Source organism: Tachysurus fulvidraco, chromosome 2 (assembly GCF_022655615.1).
Source record: "Tachysurus fulvidraco isolate hzauxx_2018 chromosome 2, HZAU_PFXX_2.0, whole genome shotgun sequence".
Classification (NCBI taxonomy): domain Eukaryota; kingdom Metazoa; phylum Chordata; class Actinopteri; order Siluriformes; family Bagridae; genus Tachysurus; species Tachysurus fulvidraco.
The window spans coordinates 10,542,147-10,557,362 of NC_062519.1; the positions used below are offsets into that span (position 1 = coordinate 10,542,147).

The following is a 15,216-nucleotide window of genomic DNA, read 5'->3' on the forward strand; positions in this document are numbered from 1 at the left end:
AAGATAAAGGTAATAGTGGACAAAATAGCAATAAAAAATAACCATCATAAACATTATAGTTCCCAATATTTTCTTTATTTTCAGATCTGGATACTCGGACTATACGACAAATAATGCCCATAAATGGGAGGTTATGTACCTCTAAGCATGATGCTTATTGCTACATCTTCACACGTTTAATGTGTGACTTTTGCTCACAAAAAGATGAGAACAAACAACTGTATGCTTAAAAAGTGCTAAAAGTAGTTTGTAAGTTAAATGGCAAAAACGTAGCTTACAAACCATACACGTTCCAACAACTCCAGAATTATTGACACCCCTCTTAAAAACATACAAAATACAAACCGCACAGAACGTTTCCTCTAAAGCAAAAATCATTCTCATCAAAATGCTTTAAGCTTTAAATTTAAAAAAAATATTTGCTCTCACAAACATGGCAAAAATAGTGACAACCCAAATGTTTATTTAAAATAAATGCATATTTTCATTATTAAAATAATTCCATTCTTCCCATTTTTTTACTCAACAACCACAAGTACAATAAACAGCATGATAATCATCCAGGACCAGAGCAGACCTTCAGTTTCAGAGTCAGATCCTAACTCTGTTAAATAATCAGTTGATCTGCACAGCTCAAGTCATGGATACAGTCCAGACAATATTAATAAAAATGTCTAAATGTCTATATCCGTTTAACATTTTTAAGGAACAGTGGAAAAGTGATGAGGATGCAGAGAGATGCAATGCAGAATTAAAGATTGAAGGCCTTCCTGAGAGTAACAGAAAATATGAATGTAAAAACAAACAAAAATGTTTCCGTTGACAAAATCAGTGCTTTGCAATAGCCATTTCAGTCTGTACCTAAAGAATTAAAAACTATTCTATAACAACTATTAATTTTGTACATGTTCATGTTTGCTCATTTGCATTTAGGATGCCAATAATTCTGGAGTTAGCTGTATATGCACAGTATGATACTGCTGACAGATATTTTCCTGTCCGTCACACAGTTTGTATTTCCATAGTAGGGGGTGGAGTGTAAATCAAACAGGTAAACATACCTGAGTGGATTTTGACTGGTCAAATAATATAACAGTATGTATAACATGATGTTTTAACAGTTCAATAACAAAAAGAACATTATAACATGGAATTTCTAAAATAATAAGAACTTAACATTTCTGTGGCACTGAGTCATGAATCCAGATGGATGTTGAGTAAATTGGTCCAGAAACTAGCATTAAATTAATTGACCCTGTCCTGGGAACAGCGGGCATGAGGCAGGGAATACATCTACTAGTGTGTTTTTAAGAGGTGGGAGGAAACCTGAGAGCCCAGAGGAAACTCACCCTGATACTGGGAGAACATCTACAGATCTACATTGTGCATCATTGTGCCACCCTCTATTAAACATATTAGTAAATAATTCATTTCACAGAAAAGGATATCTGAGTTAATTGATGTGCAGTGGTTGCTCAGTGGTTAAGGCTCTGGGTTACTGAATGGAAGGTTCAAGCTGCCACTGTTGGGCCCTTATGCCAGGCCCTTAGCCTTCTCTGCTCTCTGAGGAACCATAACACGACTGACCCTGTGCTCTAAGCCCAGCTTCCTAAGCTATGCAAAAAAAAAAAAAAAAAGAATTTCACTGTGCTGTAATGTTTATGTGACAAATAAAGGCTTCATCTTATTCTAGCTTAATAATACCTTAAGCCAAGCCTGACTTGGCTTATCTGGGTAAGTGGGAGAACATACTACATGTAATATCTCTTCATGTACAGCGAGAAGACAAACATAAAACAGAAATATTAACAAAAAGCATCCAACAATGCACCTCTGCAGAAAGAAGTCCTTCACGGTTTGGCCAGCTGCTCAGCAGGAGATGAGAAGGGAGTTAGTGAGGGATGAGTGACTCTGTGGGTTCTCTGATGTGCCACTGCTCGAGAGGATCTCACATGCGGCCAATTCATGACAAAGAGCATTCAGCACCTCCAAAATATGAGCCTTCCCTGTGTGGAAAAAAGCAAGATGGATGTTGACGATCAAGCTGAATGAATGGCAGTGATTTTGCTGATGAGTGACAGAGACACGATTAGGAAATGTACCATGATATGGATCACTGCAAGACTCCAGCGTACTCAGTAAGATCTTGCCCAGAGACCTCCTTGAAACGTTCTGTAATCACAAAGTCATAGACATCATCTGTACATTAATAAAACTGACTCTGCTTACACACAATGTATAGTATAATATGTGTGTGTATTTAAGCATTATAGCACAATGAAAGGACAAAATACAATATAAAACATTCTAAAATAATATAATCAACGGCAGGGTTGTCTGATGTCATGAAAACTGTTGTATTTCACTGAGGCTGTAACTTGTCCCTGAGGTTAGGGTTACGGTTAGGGTTAGGGTATGTAGGTGTGATGGAGGAGCTTAGAGCTGAATTTTTGTGTTAGCTCTCAGACTAACCAGATCTCTGAGCTGCTGGAGGAGCTGCAGCAAATCCATAAGCTTTTCCTCAACCAGTGACAGACGCACCCTCTCCGTCTCCAGCATCTGTAGTTCTCTGTGGAGGAGCTCTGTCTCCTCTGCCTTCTGCTGTAGCTCTTGTACTAATGAGTCCGTTACCTGTGCAAAAAAGAAACAAACACATAATATTGTACTGATACATCACCACATACATGCTCTAACTCGAACTGTATAGATCTGATCAACAAATAACATTCATCTCCACTTTCATTTTATAACAATGAAATAGTCGTGTTTTTCATGTCAACATGAAACGACATTTCAAAACTATAATTAATCTCCTGGTTACTCAGTTGCACTTTTTGTCTATATTAGTACACAGTTCTAGAAGAGTCATTATTTATAATCTCGCTATCTGGTGTCACTCACATGAGAATTGGTTCCCTTATGAATCTGGTTCCACCCAAAGTTTAACATAATTTTAATCTCAGTTTGTCCTTGCTATTGTCACCTCGGGCTTGCATATTATGGGTAAATTTAGAAAATTTATGATTTGTATCCCAAATTTATATATATTTCTGTAAAGCTGCATTGGGACAGGGGGCACGGTGGCTTAGTGGTTAGCACGTTTGCCTCACACCTCCAGGGTCGGGGTTCGATTGTGTCGGGGTGCCTTGTGTGTGCAGAGTTTGCATGTTCTCCCCGTGTCTCGGGGGTTTCCACCGGTTTCCTCCCCCGGTCCAAAGACATGCATGATAGGTTGATTGGCATCTCTGGAAAATTGTCCGTAGTGTGTGATTGTGTGAGTGAATGAGAGTGTGTGTGCCCTGCGATGGGTTCGCACTCCATCTAGGGTGTATCCTGCCTTGATGCCCGATGACACCTGAGATAGGCGTCATACACAGACACCCCGTGACCCAAGGTAATTCGGATAAGCGGTAGAAAATGTGTGAGAGAGTGAGAGAGTGCATTGGGACAATGTCCATTATCAAAAATGCTATACTATATTACTGATATAATAATAATTTCATGACAATCATCATAGTACAATTTTATTGTAGATATTGTAATATCTTTTTTGAGTAGTTACAAACTGATTAGAAGCAGCTGGGCAGCTAAGAATACATTTATTTATTTATTTATTTATTTATTTATTTATTTATTTATTTATTTATTTATTATAAATAAATAACCGCCTCCCCTGCAGTTCTTTTATCTAGTGGGGCACACCCCACAGTCTAAATAACACTGCTGTAGACCTATAATTTCCCATCACTGCCAGCAGTCTCTCTCTCTCTCTCTCTCTCTCTCTCTCTCTCTCTCTCTCTCTCTCTCTCTCTCTCTCTCTCTCTCTCTCTCTCTCTCTCTCTCTCTCTCTGTGTGTGTGTGTGTGTGTGTGTGTGTGTGTGTGTGTGTGTCTGCAGGGGGCAGCAGTGTACCTGCTCAGGGTCAGTTTCAGATCTCCAGACCTGGCTCTCTCTCAGCTCCAGCTGTTTGTGCAGACGACTCACTCGCTCCAACAGCTGCAGAACAGCAGTGTGGCTCTCCTCTGCCCACGACTCGCCCCAGTGAGACAGCAGCTTCTTCAAAGCCCTCTCATCACACCTAAACATAGAACATAGCACTCAGCTCTCTGTGTGTGTGTCCGTGCACGTGTCAATTACAAGTCCAGGACAATTACACAAGGATTAGAAAAACTGCTTTCTGAATAACGCACATTTGTGGAAGAATTTAAAACAAAATTGTTGTCATCTACTGAAATGATCAAGCAGAGAATAATATCGTAGACATTTCGTCTAACCCACACAAACAAGGAACTTGTACGTGCAAGCATATGCAACCAAATATTAATGTAATGTGTGTTTATTTTTTATTTTCTTTGACTATCTTCTACTATACTTTTAGTTTGTTCATTTACCCTCCGACACCAGAGGTATCATGTTCTAAGCTGTTTAATACATCTAGATGTAAACATTAGGAAATGGATCTATTGTCTCATATACAGTATATCTTTTAATCTCAAACTCAGACATCCTAATGCAAAAGAATTGGCCTTTGCTGTTACAATACTTTCTGAGAGGACTGTAAGTAAATGGCTGATGTGGGTATTTATATTAATAAAGTGTGAATTATCTAGGAATGGCAAAGCAGCTCTGGACATATTCAACATCATTCATTGATTAATGATTAAAATTACAGTTGTATTCAATTTAGTAAAAAGAAAAAGCCATGAATCATCTGTAATTGAAAGTCTTGGTATACTGACTATATTTTATGTTTTGAGTGTACTGCTGTAGTGTAGAGCTCTCACCTGTCTCCACAGCATGAGAGCCTGGTGAGAATCCTTTTCACCTCATCCACTTGTCTCTGCTGCTCTCCTGTCCACCTCTCCTCCTCTTCATCTGACGCTGCCTGACCCTCCACTGAGCGGAAGAGCTGTTCCTCCACTGAGACATGTGACATACAGCACACCAAAAATTATCCAAAAATATCGTTACACCTCACATTATACAATTATACATTATACACATCATGTTATAGAGAAGATCAAAATTAAAAATGTCACCATATCAATGATTAGATCGTTTTTCTTTATTAAACGCACGTAGAGTTCAGTTGTGTGTAGCATTGTGGAATTAAATAAATGAATGAAATGAAATAACACATTTTTAAGTCTACGTTAATTAAAGCACACTTAGAAATTACTAGGATGTCATGAGATCAAACATTCGACAAGCATTTACCAGTAGTTACATGTTACATCATTCATTGCTATGTAAAATTTACAATGCGGGGCTTCAGGCAAATAGTTATCGGATAGTATACTATAATCAATCTGTAATCTAGCATGATCTCACAGACATTTAAAGGATAAGTCCACCCTGAAATACAATTCATATGACTGAAATGTTTGTGATGTGCTTACTGAATCTGGTGCAGTGGTTCAATAGGAGTAGATAGGAGTAGATTCTTCAGCAATTTGAAATATAAGTTATAACAATTAGATAACATTTACCGTTTTCATCTCATATTGATAGTGAAGACAGTAAAACGTTGGGTTTAAAGTTCCAGAATGCTTACAGCTTACAGTGTTAACTAGCTATCAGTCTACAAGATGATGAGCAGAATTTTGTGATGGTGGTTTTAGTGTAAATGCTTTTGATGCATGAATTAACATTGCTGCATTATTCTCTTTAGGCAGAGATGAAATCCCAATGGTGCCACGATTAGTGGGTGGTCCAATGGCATTGTGGGTGATGTAAGAAATCAAAGTGCAAAACAGACTAACGTGTTAAGAATAAATTTTATCTTTTGCACAGCAAATTATTGCATGACTATACTGGATATGTAAGTCAGTTAGGGTGGATTTTTCTTTTAAATGCTGATTTCTCATCATACCAAAAATATGCTGAAAACACACAACTGACTGTTGTCGTGACTTGTCTCCGCATGACCTGTTGGAGAGCCACGATCTCGCTGTGTATCCAGACAACATCGGCTGCTTTGGTGCATGTTGCCCCTGAAATGCAGCTCATCTGTGCTGCTGAACATTTTAGACGCAGGAAATTTGGGGATCTCGGCTCTGCAGAACAATAGACAATCGAGTTATTACTGTCCACATAGATGTACACCAAACTCAATGCTCTTCTACCATATGTGTAAATGGATTAAATTAATAAAACCGTTGGTGGCCATTTTACTCTTCCTTTACGTTGAGGAATAAGAGTTGGATTAAAAAAATATATTGAGTATCAAGTATTGTTTCAGCCCTTTATAAAACATCAAAGAGAGGCCAAGTAACCAGAGCCAGTCTGCCATAATTCTTGTCCGTAAGCACCATAATAATTTCATTGGCTCTTGTGATAAAGCAGCACAAGCAGGGCTGACTGTGTGTAATTGAAGCCAGGCCCAGATTCAGCCACAGTATGTTTTGAGCTCAGAGTTAGCTTCACAGCCTGAATGGAAAAAACAGCAATAATGGTAGAAACAAAATCTTAAAAAGGACCAGATCACATAAAGCATATAAAATTCTATATTATATCTTAACAACACACAAGCTTTAAATTAACATTATAAACATGCTGCTCTGTTTCACAGCTTGTTAAAGTTGATTAAATGTTAGTTGGGAAATTCTTTTGCATTTTAAACTCGTGTCTAGGTAGAAAACAGCAGTAATATGAAGTGCGATCGATTGTTTTTATTTCTATCCATGGTTTCAGTGCTCCTTTGGTCATTTGTGTAGGAGGAAATCCGATAGGGGGCCTTCATGAATCAGAGATTAAGTGTTTCCAGATGACTGCCTTTTAGAGAAAAAAAAGGGGAAAAAACTGAAGAAATACACTTTCAGCAGACTGAATCCTGGAGAGTGAAAAAAAGACACACACAGCCTGCATCCTGCTGCCAAGGGGAGTCTTCAGCATGTCAAGGCTTTAACCCTGGTCTCTGCAAGCTACAGGACAGGCTAACAAAACATTGTCCCCAGGGCTGCAGGCTCAGGAATGGGTACTGGACAGAGGTTAAAGTCAGGAAATGGGGTAGTAGTGGTGAATAGTGCAGGACCGATTTAAGAATGGTGTTGCATTAGGGGAGGAGTATCAAGGACCTGGAGGAACACAACCTTGCACAGTTTAGAGTTTTGCCTTTAATACACATAGTTTCATTCATGAATTCTTTGTTACATTTGAAGATCATTAATGACTAAAAAAAAAAGTCAAATCTGCTTCTGCTCTTGCTTTAGGAGTCTCTGTACATACAATAGTACTGATACCTAAATATTGTACCTAACCTGTTGCTAAGGGGACACAATGTACCCCAGTATAATAGTTATGGTCTGGTTATATAATGTGATTGTCAAGGCACAGTTCAGAGACGATTATGTAGACATAAGGCCTGAAAAATCGTCAGGCCGCACAGAAGGGTTTCAATTTGCCGTCCATTATCACAGCTGGTCTGTGGTCTTATTGATGTATATGTAAAATTGGTCAATGTGTGTTAATAGCTTGGAGTCTACATATAAAATAGAGCATCATTAAGGCATCATCCTAGAAATCTAAAATGAGTCCAACTCTTTGAGAGCTTTTTCATGATTAGACCAATTCAGCATGATTTCCAGGAGGATGTGAACATCATTTAGCAAACAGACCTGATGCTAAATAATAAAGTTTCATCAGGCGTGCATTATTACTAGCTAACAATATAATAAATCTTAGGTGGCAATTTCTCTGATTAAATATTCTTCTTGTGTGTAAGTAAATTATGTCTTTTTACCTTGACTGCATTTAGCAACACTTACGTAATGTAATGCAGAAAGGGACTGAGGTCAGTGAGTGAGGTCCCAAGTAAAATATTAACATGTCCTTGCATGTTGCGACTCAGGGTCGAGATGCTAATATTTAGCTACTAAATTGACTTTGGAAGTTTTTTCAAGCTTTGCCCTGCTACATAATTTTGAGGGTGAACATGTATGCAAAATTACAAGAAGAGAAATTTTAGTCAACAGACAACCATCTGGTAGCATTAATCCCATTATCTTTGGATGCAACCAAATGATCCCCCAAAGCTGTTATTTACAACAAATGGCAAAAACTGAACTGAACAGACTGACAGTCTGTGTCATGGGCATATTTGAGTCTAAGCAGAAACACTATAACCAATGTTTAGTGGAAACCAAAGATGATTTTTACTATTTTCTTTTAACAGTAAACCTTACTTGAGAAAAGCTAGCATATATAACATGCTGACTGCTTAAAGATCAACACATTGCATTTTACTACAGAGTTTTGCATGCTTTACAAAGCCCTTCAAAAAGCCAAGATGATATTCATTACTTTTGTACCCTGCCCTTTGGGGCTGTTTTCTTCACAGGCAGATTTGTTTCTTACAGGAAAAAGCACAGAGCAAGCAACAAAACAGAAACAGATGCAGGAGAGAAAGAGGAGAATGTGAATAATGCTCCAAGTGGCAAGAAGGGACTCTTAATCAATACCAAGTATTATTTAGTGTCTCAGGCGTAGGCCGTTTATCATATCATTGCTTAGTTCTGGGTCACTGGTTATTACCATCATGTTTGCAGTTTCAGGTACTAACAGATAGTATCAGATATCACACAACTAATCTTATGCTGGATATATCCAATGCACTCAGGTCAGACAAAGCTAAAGGACAGCTGCTTGGGGTTAGTGAGGACATCGGGCATTTCCTGTGTATAGTAAAACAAAGCTGACATTACAACCTGATGTTTTTCCCCCTCTATCTAGCCTTCTGTTACAATCTTTATGTACTTACTTGAAAATTTCAAGATAAAGTTTTAAAATCAGTATAAAACATTGTAAATTAGAAAGCACAAAATCTCCAACAGGGAATATGAATTAAAGTAGGATATTAATAATAGTTATCATTAAACTTGTAGTATGAAACTGATGGAGACTCCACATCTTTATTTACTCAGCTAGTGTGCTAGCAGAAATGTGGACACGTGACCACTGCAAACAATAAACAAGTCAGGAATAGTTTTTAATGACAACATTAAGGACTATTTTAAAATCCCATCAATTTTAAAGTTTAAGTTTACAGTGCTGAAAAACCCACTGTGTCATAGTGTTCAAATTATGGTTTGTTGTCAGAAACCAGTACAAGAAGGTGTATATAAATGGAACTGTCTATAGCAGAAGGCATCAACAGATTCTGGTTGGAGTCTCATCACTTGGAGGCTGTTTGTTGCTAATGAAGATGTCCCACATGGACAGCCGTGGGACTACCGATTGTACTACTAATTGAAATGAAACGTCATGAGAATGTCAGACAATCAAATCAGTGAAGCTCACTGGTATTGTTATTAAAGGTTCAACTGCTTGTAAACAGTTTCAAAGGATGCATGCACACAGCTGACAACAGCACAGAGCAACTGGTGGAAAAATGTACAGAGAACAGATTGGACTGAAATCCGGAGCTGAATTCCAAGAAATAGTAAACACTTTAAAATGTAGAAGATGCTAAAAGCTGTTGTTTGTTAAGACAGAAACCGCTCTTCTTACCACAAAATCATCTGTGAACATGAGAACTGGAAAGAGGACTTAAGAATTTAGAGAAGCACCATGAGTTGTTATTTGAAGCCCTCATAAGAGTATATACATGATAAAATAGAGCTCAGAGCTTCCTATAAAGATGTAGGTGCTTACAAAGAGCTTAGAAATATTTGTCTGTACCTGACTAAGGGTTGCAAATGTCGTACTCATGACATATAGCTGCTCATCCTGTTAAGGTCTCACTGTGTTGTTAACTTTGAAATTTTTACCTGAGACATAACACTGGGAAGAAGAATTAGTTTGACTTTTTAAGGTCTGTCATTATGGGCTGTGGAAATATGGCATAAAAAAGAATGGTTTCCAAATGGCTATTGCAAAGCACCTGAAATTACAGTTCTCAGAACCAGAACTGTTTATTTTGATCAGCTGCTGTGTACTGCCAGGCTGGTCACTAAATTCCAAATGTCAGAGATGCATGTTTTCACCAGTGGAAGTCAGGCATGATAATAACCAGGATAATAGCCATTATAATATCACAGCAAAAAGGGAAGGTCATGTTTTTCAGCACTAAGCTTCATATCCTTTATCTTCTCTGTGGACACAGAGACAGTGAACAAACAGCTGACTACTTGTATCTTTCTCCAGATGGTGCCTCCACATCTCTTTTGTTCCTCCACCCCCAGGCCCCAGACCTCATTGTCCCTGCAGGTCTATTCCTCTTCGACATTTATTGGGAAGTGAAAACGCCTCCAGCCCTTTAAGATACACATGGCTTGGTCTCCTGTTTTTCATGGAAATGAAGTCAGTGGATCCATTACTTTCCCAGCGTCTCCTCCACAGAGTCTGCCCTGCAACTAAACCTCTTTCTGTCTCTTTCATGCTTCTTCACAGCCTGAGCCTTTTCATAGAGAGCTTATATTTATAGACTCAGTCTGGTGTGGATCTTTTGTACTGTTATGGCCTGAATTTGGTTTAAGATTTAAGTACATATATATTAGAATTGAGGTAAAATATAAACAAATAAACTAAGTTTTGGGTTAGAAATATGAGATATATAATGCTAAAAAAAAGATGTAATAACTGAATGAGCCCACAGAGATACTCAGTAGTATCGTTAGTTGTCATTGCCAAAAACATTCACTCTCATTAAAATAATGTTGCAGTTAGCTGACTCTGATCGGGTTCTGCACATTATAATCCCTCAAAACCCCCATCAAAAGGGTGATTTAAGCCACAATGACTTCTTGAGAAATCGGTATAATTAGCAGTACAGAGCTTTTTTTCTAATGTGGGATATAAATACAAAGTTACTGACCATTTCCATCACCACATACGATGGCCTTAGAGGCAGGTGTGGTAATTCAAGTGACCACTTTATACAAGAGAGGATAATAGTAGCATGTATAAACCAGGACAAAAAGAAAAGAAAGATTTAAGGGCGAGTGGGTCACTTACTGACCCATGGTGCATGACCAGTGTCATCTGCTGTGTGCTCACTGCATGTACCCCTGAGGCTTTATTTAGACCCACAAATCAAACCAATTTTTGTTTCGTAGAAGTGCCACCATCAAAGATTTAATGTCATAAATTCATGCAAATAAATTAGCAGAGAATAACTAGACTTGTATTATGGTATTGTTGTTGAACATCTCCATCTTCATGGTTACTTCCAGCAGGATTATGCACCATGTTACAAATGAAACGTTGTCTCCGGTTTCATGAACATGACAATGAGTTCGGTGCTCTTCAGTGGTCTTCACAATCACCAGATCTGGATCCAACAGATCAGCATTGAGATGTGGTAGAACGGTCGATTTACTGAACAATGCCAAAAAATCTTTAGTAAATTGGTGATGCAAACATGTAAACATGGATCAGAAAATGAAATTAATGACCTCAACCCTGCAAGTATAGTTTCATTCCATCTCTTAAGGGGAAAAAATCGATAGATAAAAAATGTATTATATGGCAGAGTTGAGCCTTAACTACAAAGCATGGTGTAGGCAGGAGGACCTGAAATAGGTAAGGGTTTAGGGGGTAAGAGTTGCTAGGATCCTGTCTGTGACAGTTCATCTATTATTCAAAGAAAGCACAGATCGCAGCAGAGCTGTTGAAGATTGATTAGTACTTTCTGTCTGTTTAGGCCAGACATTTTCCCTCTCTCAATGTGCTGGCCCTAAAGTGAATGGAACACCCTCTGAATGGATTAGCCCCATTGTAATTCTGAATGAATTATGTGGTGTAGGGGTGTGAAAAGGGACTGGCCTCTTAGTCTGGCTTGAGAATTATTTTTGCATTGCTCTACATATGGCTCAGAAGAATGGATGAGTATGTTTATGATCAATGCCAATATGTGCTGATCAATGCCAATATGTGCCACTGATATATGTGCTCGTGGGTTCAAAATTTGAACTTAAGGATTAGTATTTAAGAGGAATAGGACAAATCATAATTAATCTGAATAACATCCCAAAGATCATTTGTGCAAATACTGATGAAACCAAAACTGCAATTGAAACAGCTGAGCAGATTGTAAACATTAATTAAATGGCTAAGCCTTTGGAAAGTCCAATGACAGGCTAGGTATAAAACCGAAATTCCGCTGAAGCAAGCAGTACCCGGTCAAAGCTGTGCAGTTTCAATAAAGCATGGCTGCAGCCCACTTGCCACACACGTTGTCTGCTTAATGAACCCAAACAAAACAAGGTCTGTGCTCGAGAGTCTAAACCACATCAAGGCAGCTTAAATAGCATGTAGGCTGCCACACTTGTTCATGGTTTAAGCAAATGGATTCTCTGGGAACCATTTTAGAATCTACAATTCACCATGTTGAGATGAGACATAGAATTACGCAATAAGATGCATCAATCCACTGCTTACAGGCGATCTGGGCCAACTCTAAAGTAATCCAAGGCTTACTCAAGCCTGTGATAAAATAACTGGCAAAGATTAAGAAGTTGGCTAACCGAATATAAGAAGCTTTGTCACTATTTGTCTCACCTGTAATAGAGAAGTTCCATCTCTAGCTGCTGCATGTGCCTTTGCAGGACAGGTACATGGCTGGCTTTGGCTTCCAGCTCTTTCACTTTGCCCAAGCCACTGAGCAAAGCCTCCCTGGCTTCCTCCACCTTCTTTCTCATCTCCACCTGCTCCTTCTTCAGGGTTCTGTTGCATTCCTCTAGCAACAGCACAGCCTCCCTAGATACACGCAGCTCCTGCTCCAGCTTCTTGTTGAGGAGTATGACATCTTCAACCTGCTCAGAGTTCCGGACCAGTTCTGACTCCGTGAAGAAGTTCTGAAGTCTTTTCACACTGCCCTGAGTGGTGGATTTCTGAACCATGCGCTTATGATGGCCAACAAAGCAGCCACTGTCTTGCCTGTGTTTCACATGGCTTTTCCAAAGTCCAACCTAAAGTGTGCAGAAAATATCAGTATCCGATGAAACAGTCAAAACAGTAGATTCCACAGTGTGGCCGCACACTTTGTGTTTTTCAGTTAATTGATCATACAGTCATACTGTTGAGCATTGGAAAAAAGTTTGTTAGTAACTGTTTGTTACTCAATTCAATGTAAGTTTAATTTGTCATATACAAAAGATTATACAAATTAAATTCTCCTTATAGTGGTATTCTTGTCAGCAGGTTCTTAGCCACGTGACGCATTTAGTGTTAGACATGTAGAAGGCAGGTAGGAGGACATATAAGGTAATTGTAGTGTAATGTAGGAGGACATATAAGGTAATTGTAGTGTGCATAAAAGGACCCTAACACTAACCCTAGGAACACAATACAGGAATAGTCCTTGAATTGGACATACACACACATCTATACTCTTTCAAACCCAGGGCAAATTTAGCATAGCTAAACCACCTACTTTCATATAGGAAACTAGATAACCCAGAGGAAACACAGCATGAACATGCTCAGAACAGGAAGAACACAGCAGCCTGAGCTCGGGTTCGAACCAGAGACCCAATCCCACTTTTTGCATTTATAATATGATACTGTAACATTCTCTCATTAAACAAGCTGTCTATCTGCAAGCTTCGTTTACCAAATTCTATGAAACATCAGGTGCAATGTCTCTGTGCTTTAGGTTCAATTAAAGATCTGTGTTGTGTGAGTAATTGTGGTACTTTAAACATGTTCATGAAGCTCAGTAAAAAATATTTTAAATCCATTCAGGGTTTGTCATTTCGATGACGGTTTCAGACTGATGTTGGAACTTTTATTAAAATTGGTGTTTCCCTAATTGAGATTAACCAATCTAACTCAAATATCCCTGCTTTCATATAAGCTATAGGTGACATCCCAATCTAACACCAAATGACACAGTCATCTCTCAGGCCTCCAAGTTGAATTTGATATCATTTATGTTTAAGGAAAGTTCCATGATTTCATAACATCACAGACTACAATGTGGTGCAGGTGTAAAACGGAGACGTGTCTTTCACAACCTGCGTCAGTCATTGTGAAGATTGGGTGAAGCAACGCTGATCATTGCAGAACACGCTCAATGATTACTTTCGCCACTATTCTAGGTATGACGCATAAAGTGTAAATGAAGCGTCAAGTAAAAATAAAAATGCATAAATATAGAAGAAGAAGGAGCAGCAAGAAAAAGTTTGTTTATGAAACACAACTCACTTGTAAAGCCAAAGAGCGCGCATCACTGCTTTGAAGAGCCGCACGCATGTCCTCCACTAACTCCCGCAGACTTGCGTTTTCCTCCTCCAGTTTGGCTATCCTGTCCTCCGCTTCCTCCAAAGCCACAATGTCCTCATAACATTCGCGCGTACATGAACCTTGCCTGCATCCTGTACTGTACTGATCTGATGCATTCGTGGAGTCTCTAGCGCGCCTCTCGGTGCCCAGGCTTAGAAGCTTCTCTCTGCGCCTCATTGGGCTCCGGAGGCGGATTTGGGTCTCAATGTGCTCGCTCTCTCGTCCCACCAGCAGCCGGCCGTCCTCATAAAGGCAACCAGCCTTGGTGCTGAAGTAACCGCACAGTTTGGCGTGGAACTGACGGAACGTGAACTCGCTCGGTAAACTGTCCAAAACCCCCGCGCACTCCTCCGACTCGGTCTCCTTATTCAGCCCCAGGATTTCACATAGGATCTGGAAATCCTCCACTGGGATTTTGCCGTCTCCTTGACAGTCCAGATGATGGAAAATCTCCTGCAGGTACTGATCCAGACCAGTGGCGAGAACTATGATCTCGTTCTCCACGCCGCGGTCGAGCCCGTAATGGTAAGCCAGTGTGCTCACTATCCATTGTGTTCTGCGCGCCGGGCGGCTGTACGGATCACATACTTCTAATGTCTCCATTCTCTGTGTTTCACTTAGAAGAATTCCATTTATAGAGAAATGTGTTACATTTAGCAGATTCAGCAAAAAATACGAACGAGCTACTCAGCCGAACATCATCCTCTTCTCCTGCAGCGGTACGCGCGCGTGTGTATGTGTGTGTGTGTGTGTGTGTGTGTGTGTGTGTGTGTGTGTGTGTGTGTGTGTGTGTGTGTGTGTGTGTGTGTGTGTGTGTGTGTGTGTGTGTGTGTGTGTGTGTGTGTGTCTGTGTGTGTGTGTGAGTGTGAGTGTGAGTGTGTGTGTGTGTGTGTGTGTGTCTGTGTGTCTGTGTGTGTGTATGGGGCGCTGCTGCGGAATGTAGCGTACAGCCCACCAAACACAGGAGAGAAAAAACTTTTGAAAAGCAGTTAAC

The 15,216-nt window shown here is 39.5% G+C and overlaps 1 protein-coding gene across 4 annotated transcripts; it reads right to left on the reverse strand.

Moving 5' to 3' along the window:
* Positions 1-66: 66 nt before the first annotated feature.
* On the reverse strand, positions 67-15,007 carry efcc1 (EF-hand and coiled-coil domain containing 1). 4 transcript variants are annotated; one of them, XM_047808699.1, is made up of 8 exons: positions 14,145-15,007; positions 12,498-12,907; positions 5,901-6,055; positions 4,784-4,919; positions 3,912-4,077; positions 2,473-2,631; positions 1,832-2,172; positions 67-1,609 (listed from the first exon to the last, which is right to left on the reverse strand). In XM_047808699.1, the coding sequence occupies exons 1-7, from the start codon at positions 14,823-14,825 to the stop codon at positions 1,870-1,872; spliced, it is 2,010 nt and encodes a 669-aa protein (XP_047664655.1). In that variant the 5' UTR covers positions 14,826-15,007; the 3' UTR covers positions 67-1,609; positions 1,832-1,869. The 4 variants fall into 4 exon arrangements, with proteins under 4 accessions (XP_047664655.1, XP_047664651.1, XP_026999725.2 ...); XM_047808695.1 differs by having other exon boundaries at positions 67-1,614; XM_027143924.2 differs by having other exon boundaries at positions 67-2,006; positions 2,103-2,172; positions 14,145-15,003.
* Positions 15,008-15,216: the final 209 nt, after the last annotated feature.

Coding starts and splice junctions, on each gene's coding strand:
- efcc1 (XM_047808699.1), bottom strand. CDS start 14,825: ATGGAGACATTAGAAGTATGTGATCCGTACAGCCGCCCGGCGCGCAGA. Junction 6,056..12,497: donor ATGGAACTTCTCTATTACAG/GTGAGACAAATA, acceptor ATTGTTCTGCAG/AGCCGAGATCCCCAAATTTC. Junction 4,920..5,900: donor GGAGACAAGTCACGACAACA/GTCAGTTGTGTG, acceptor CACATGTCTCAG/TGGAGGAACAGCTCTTCCGC.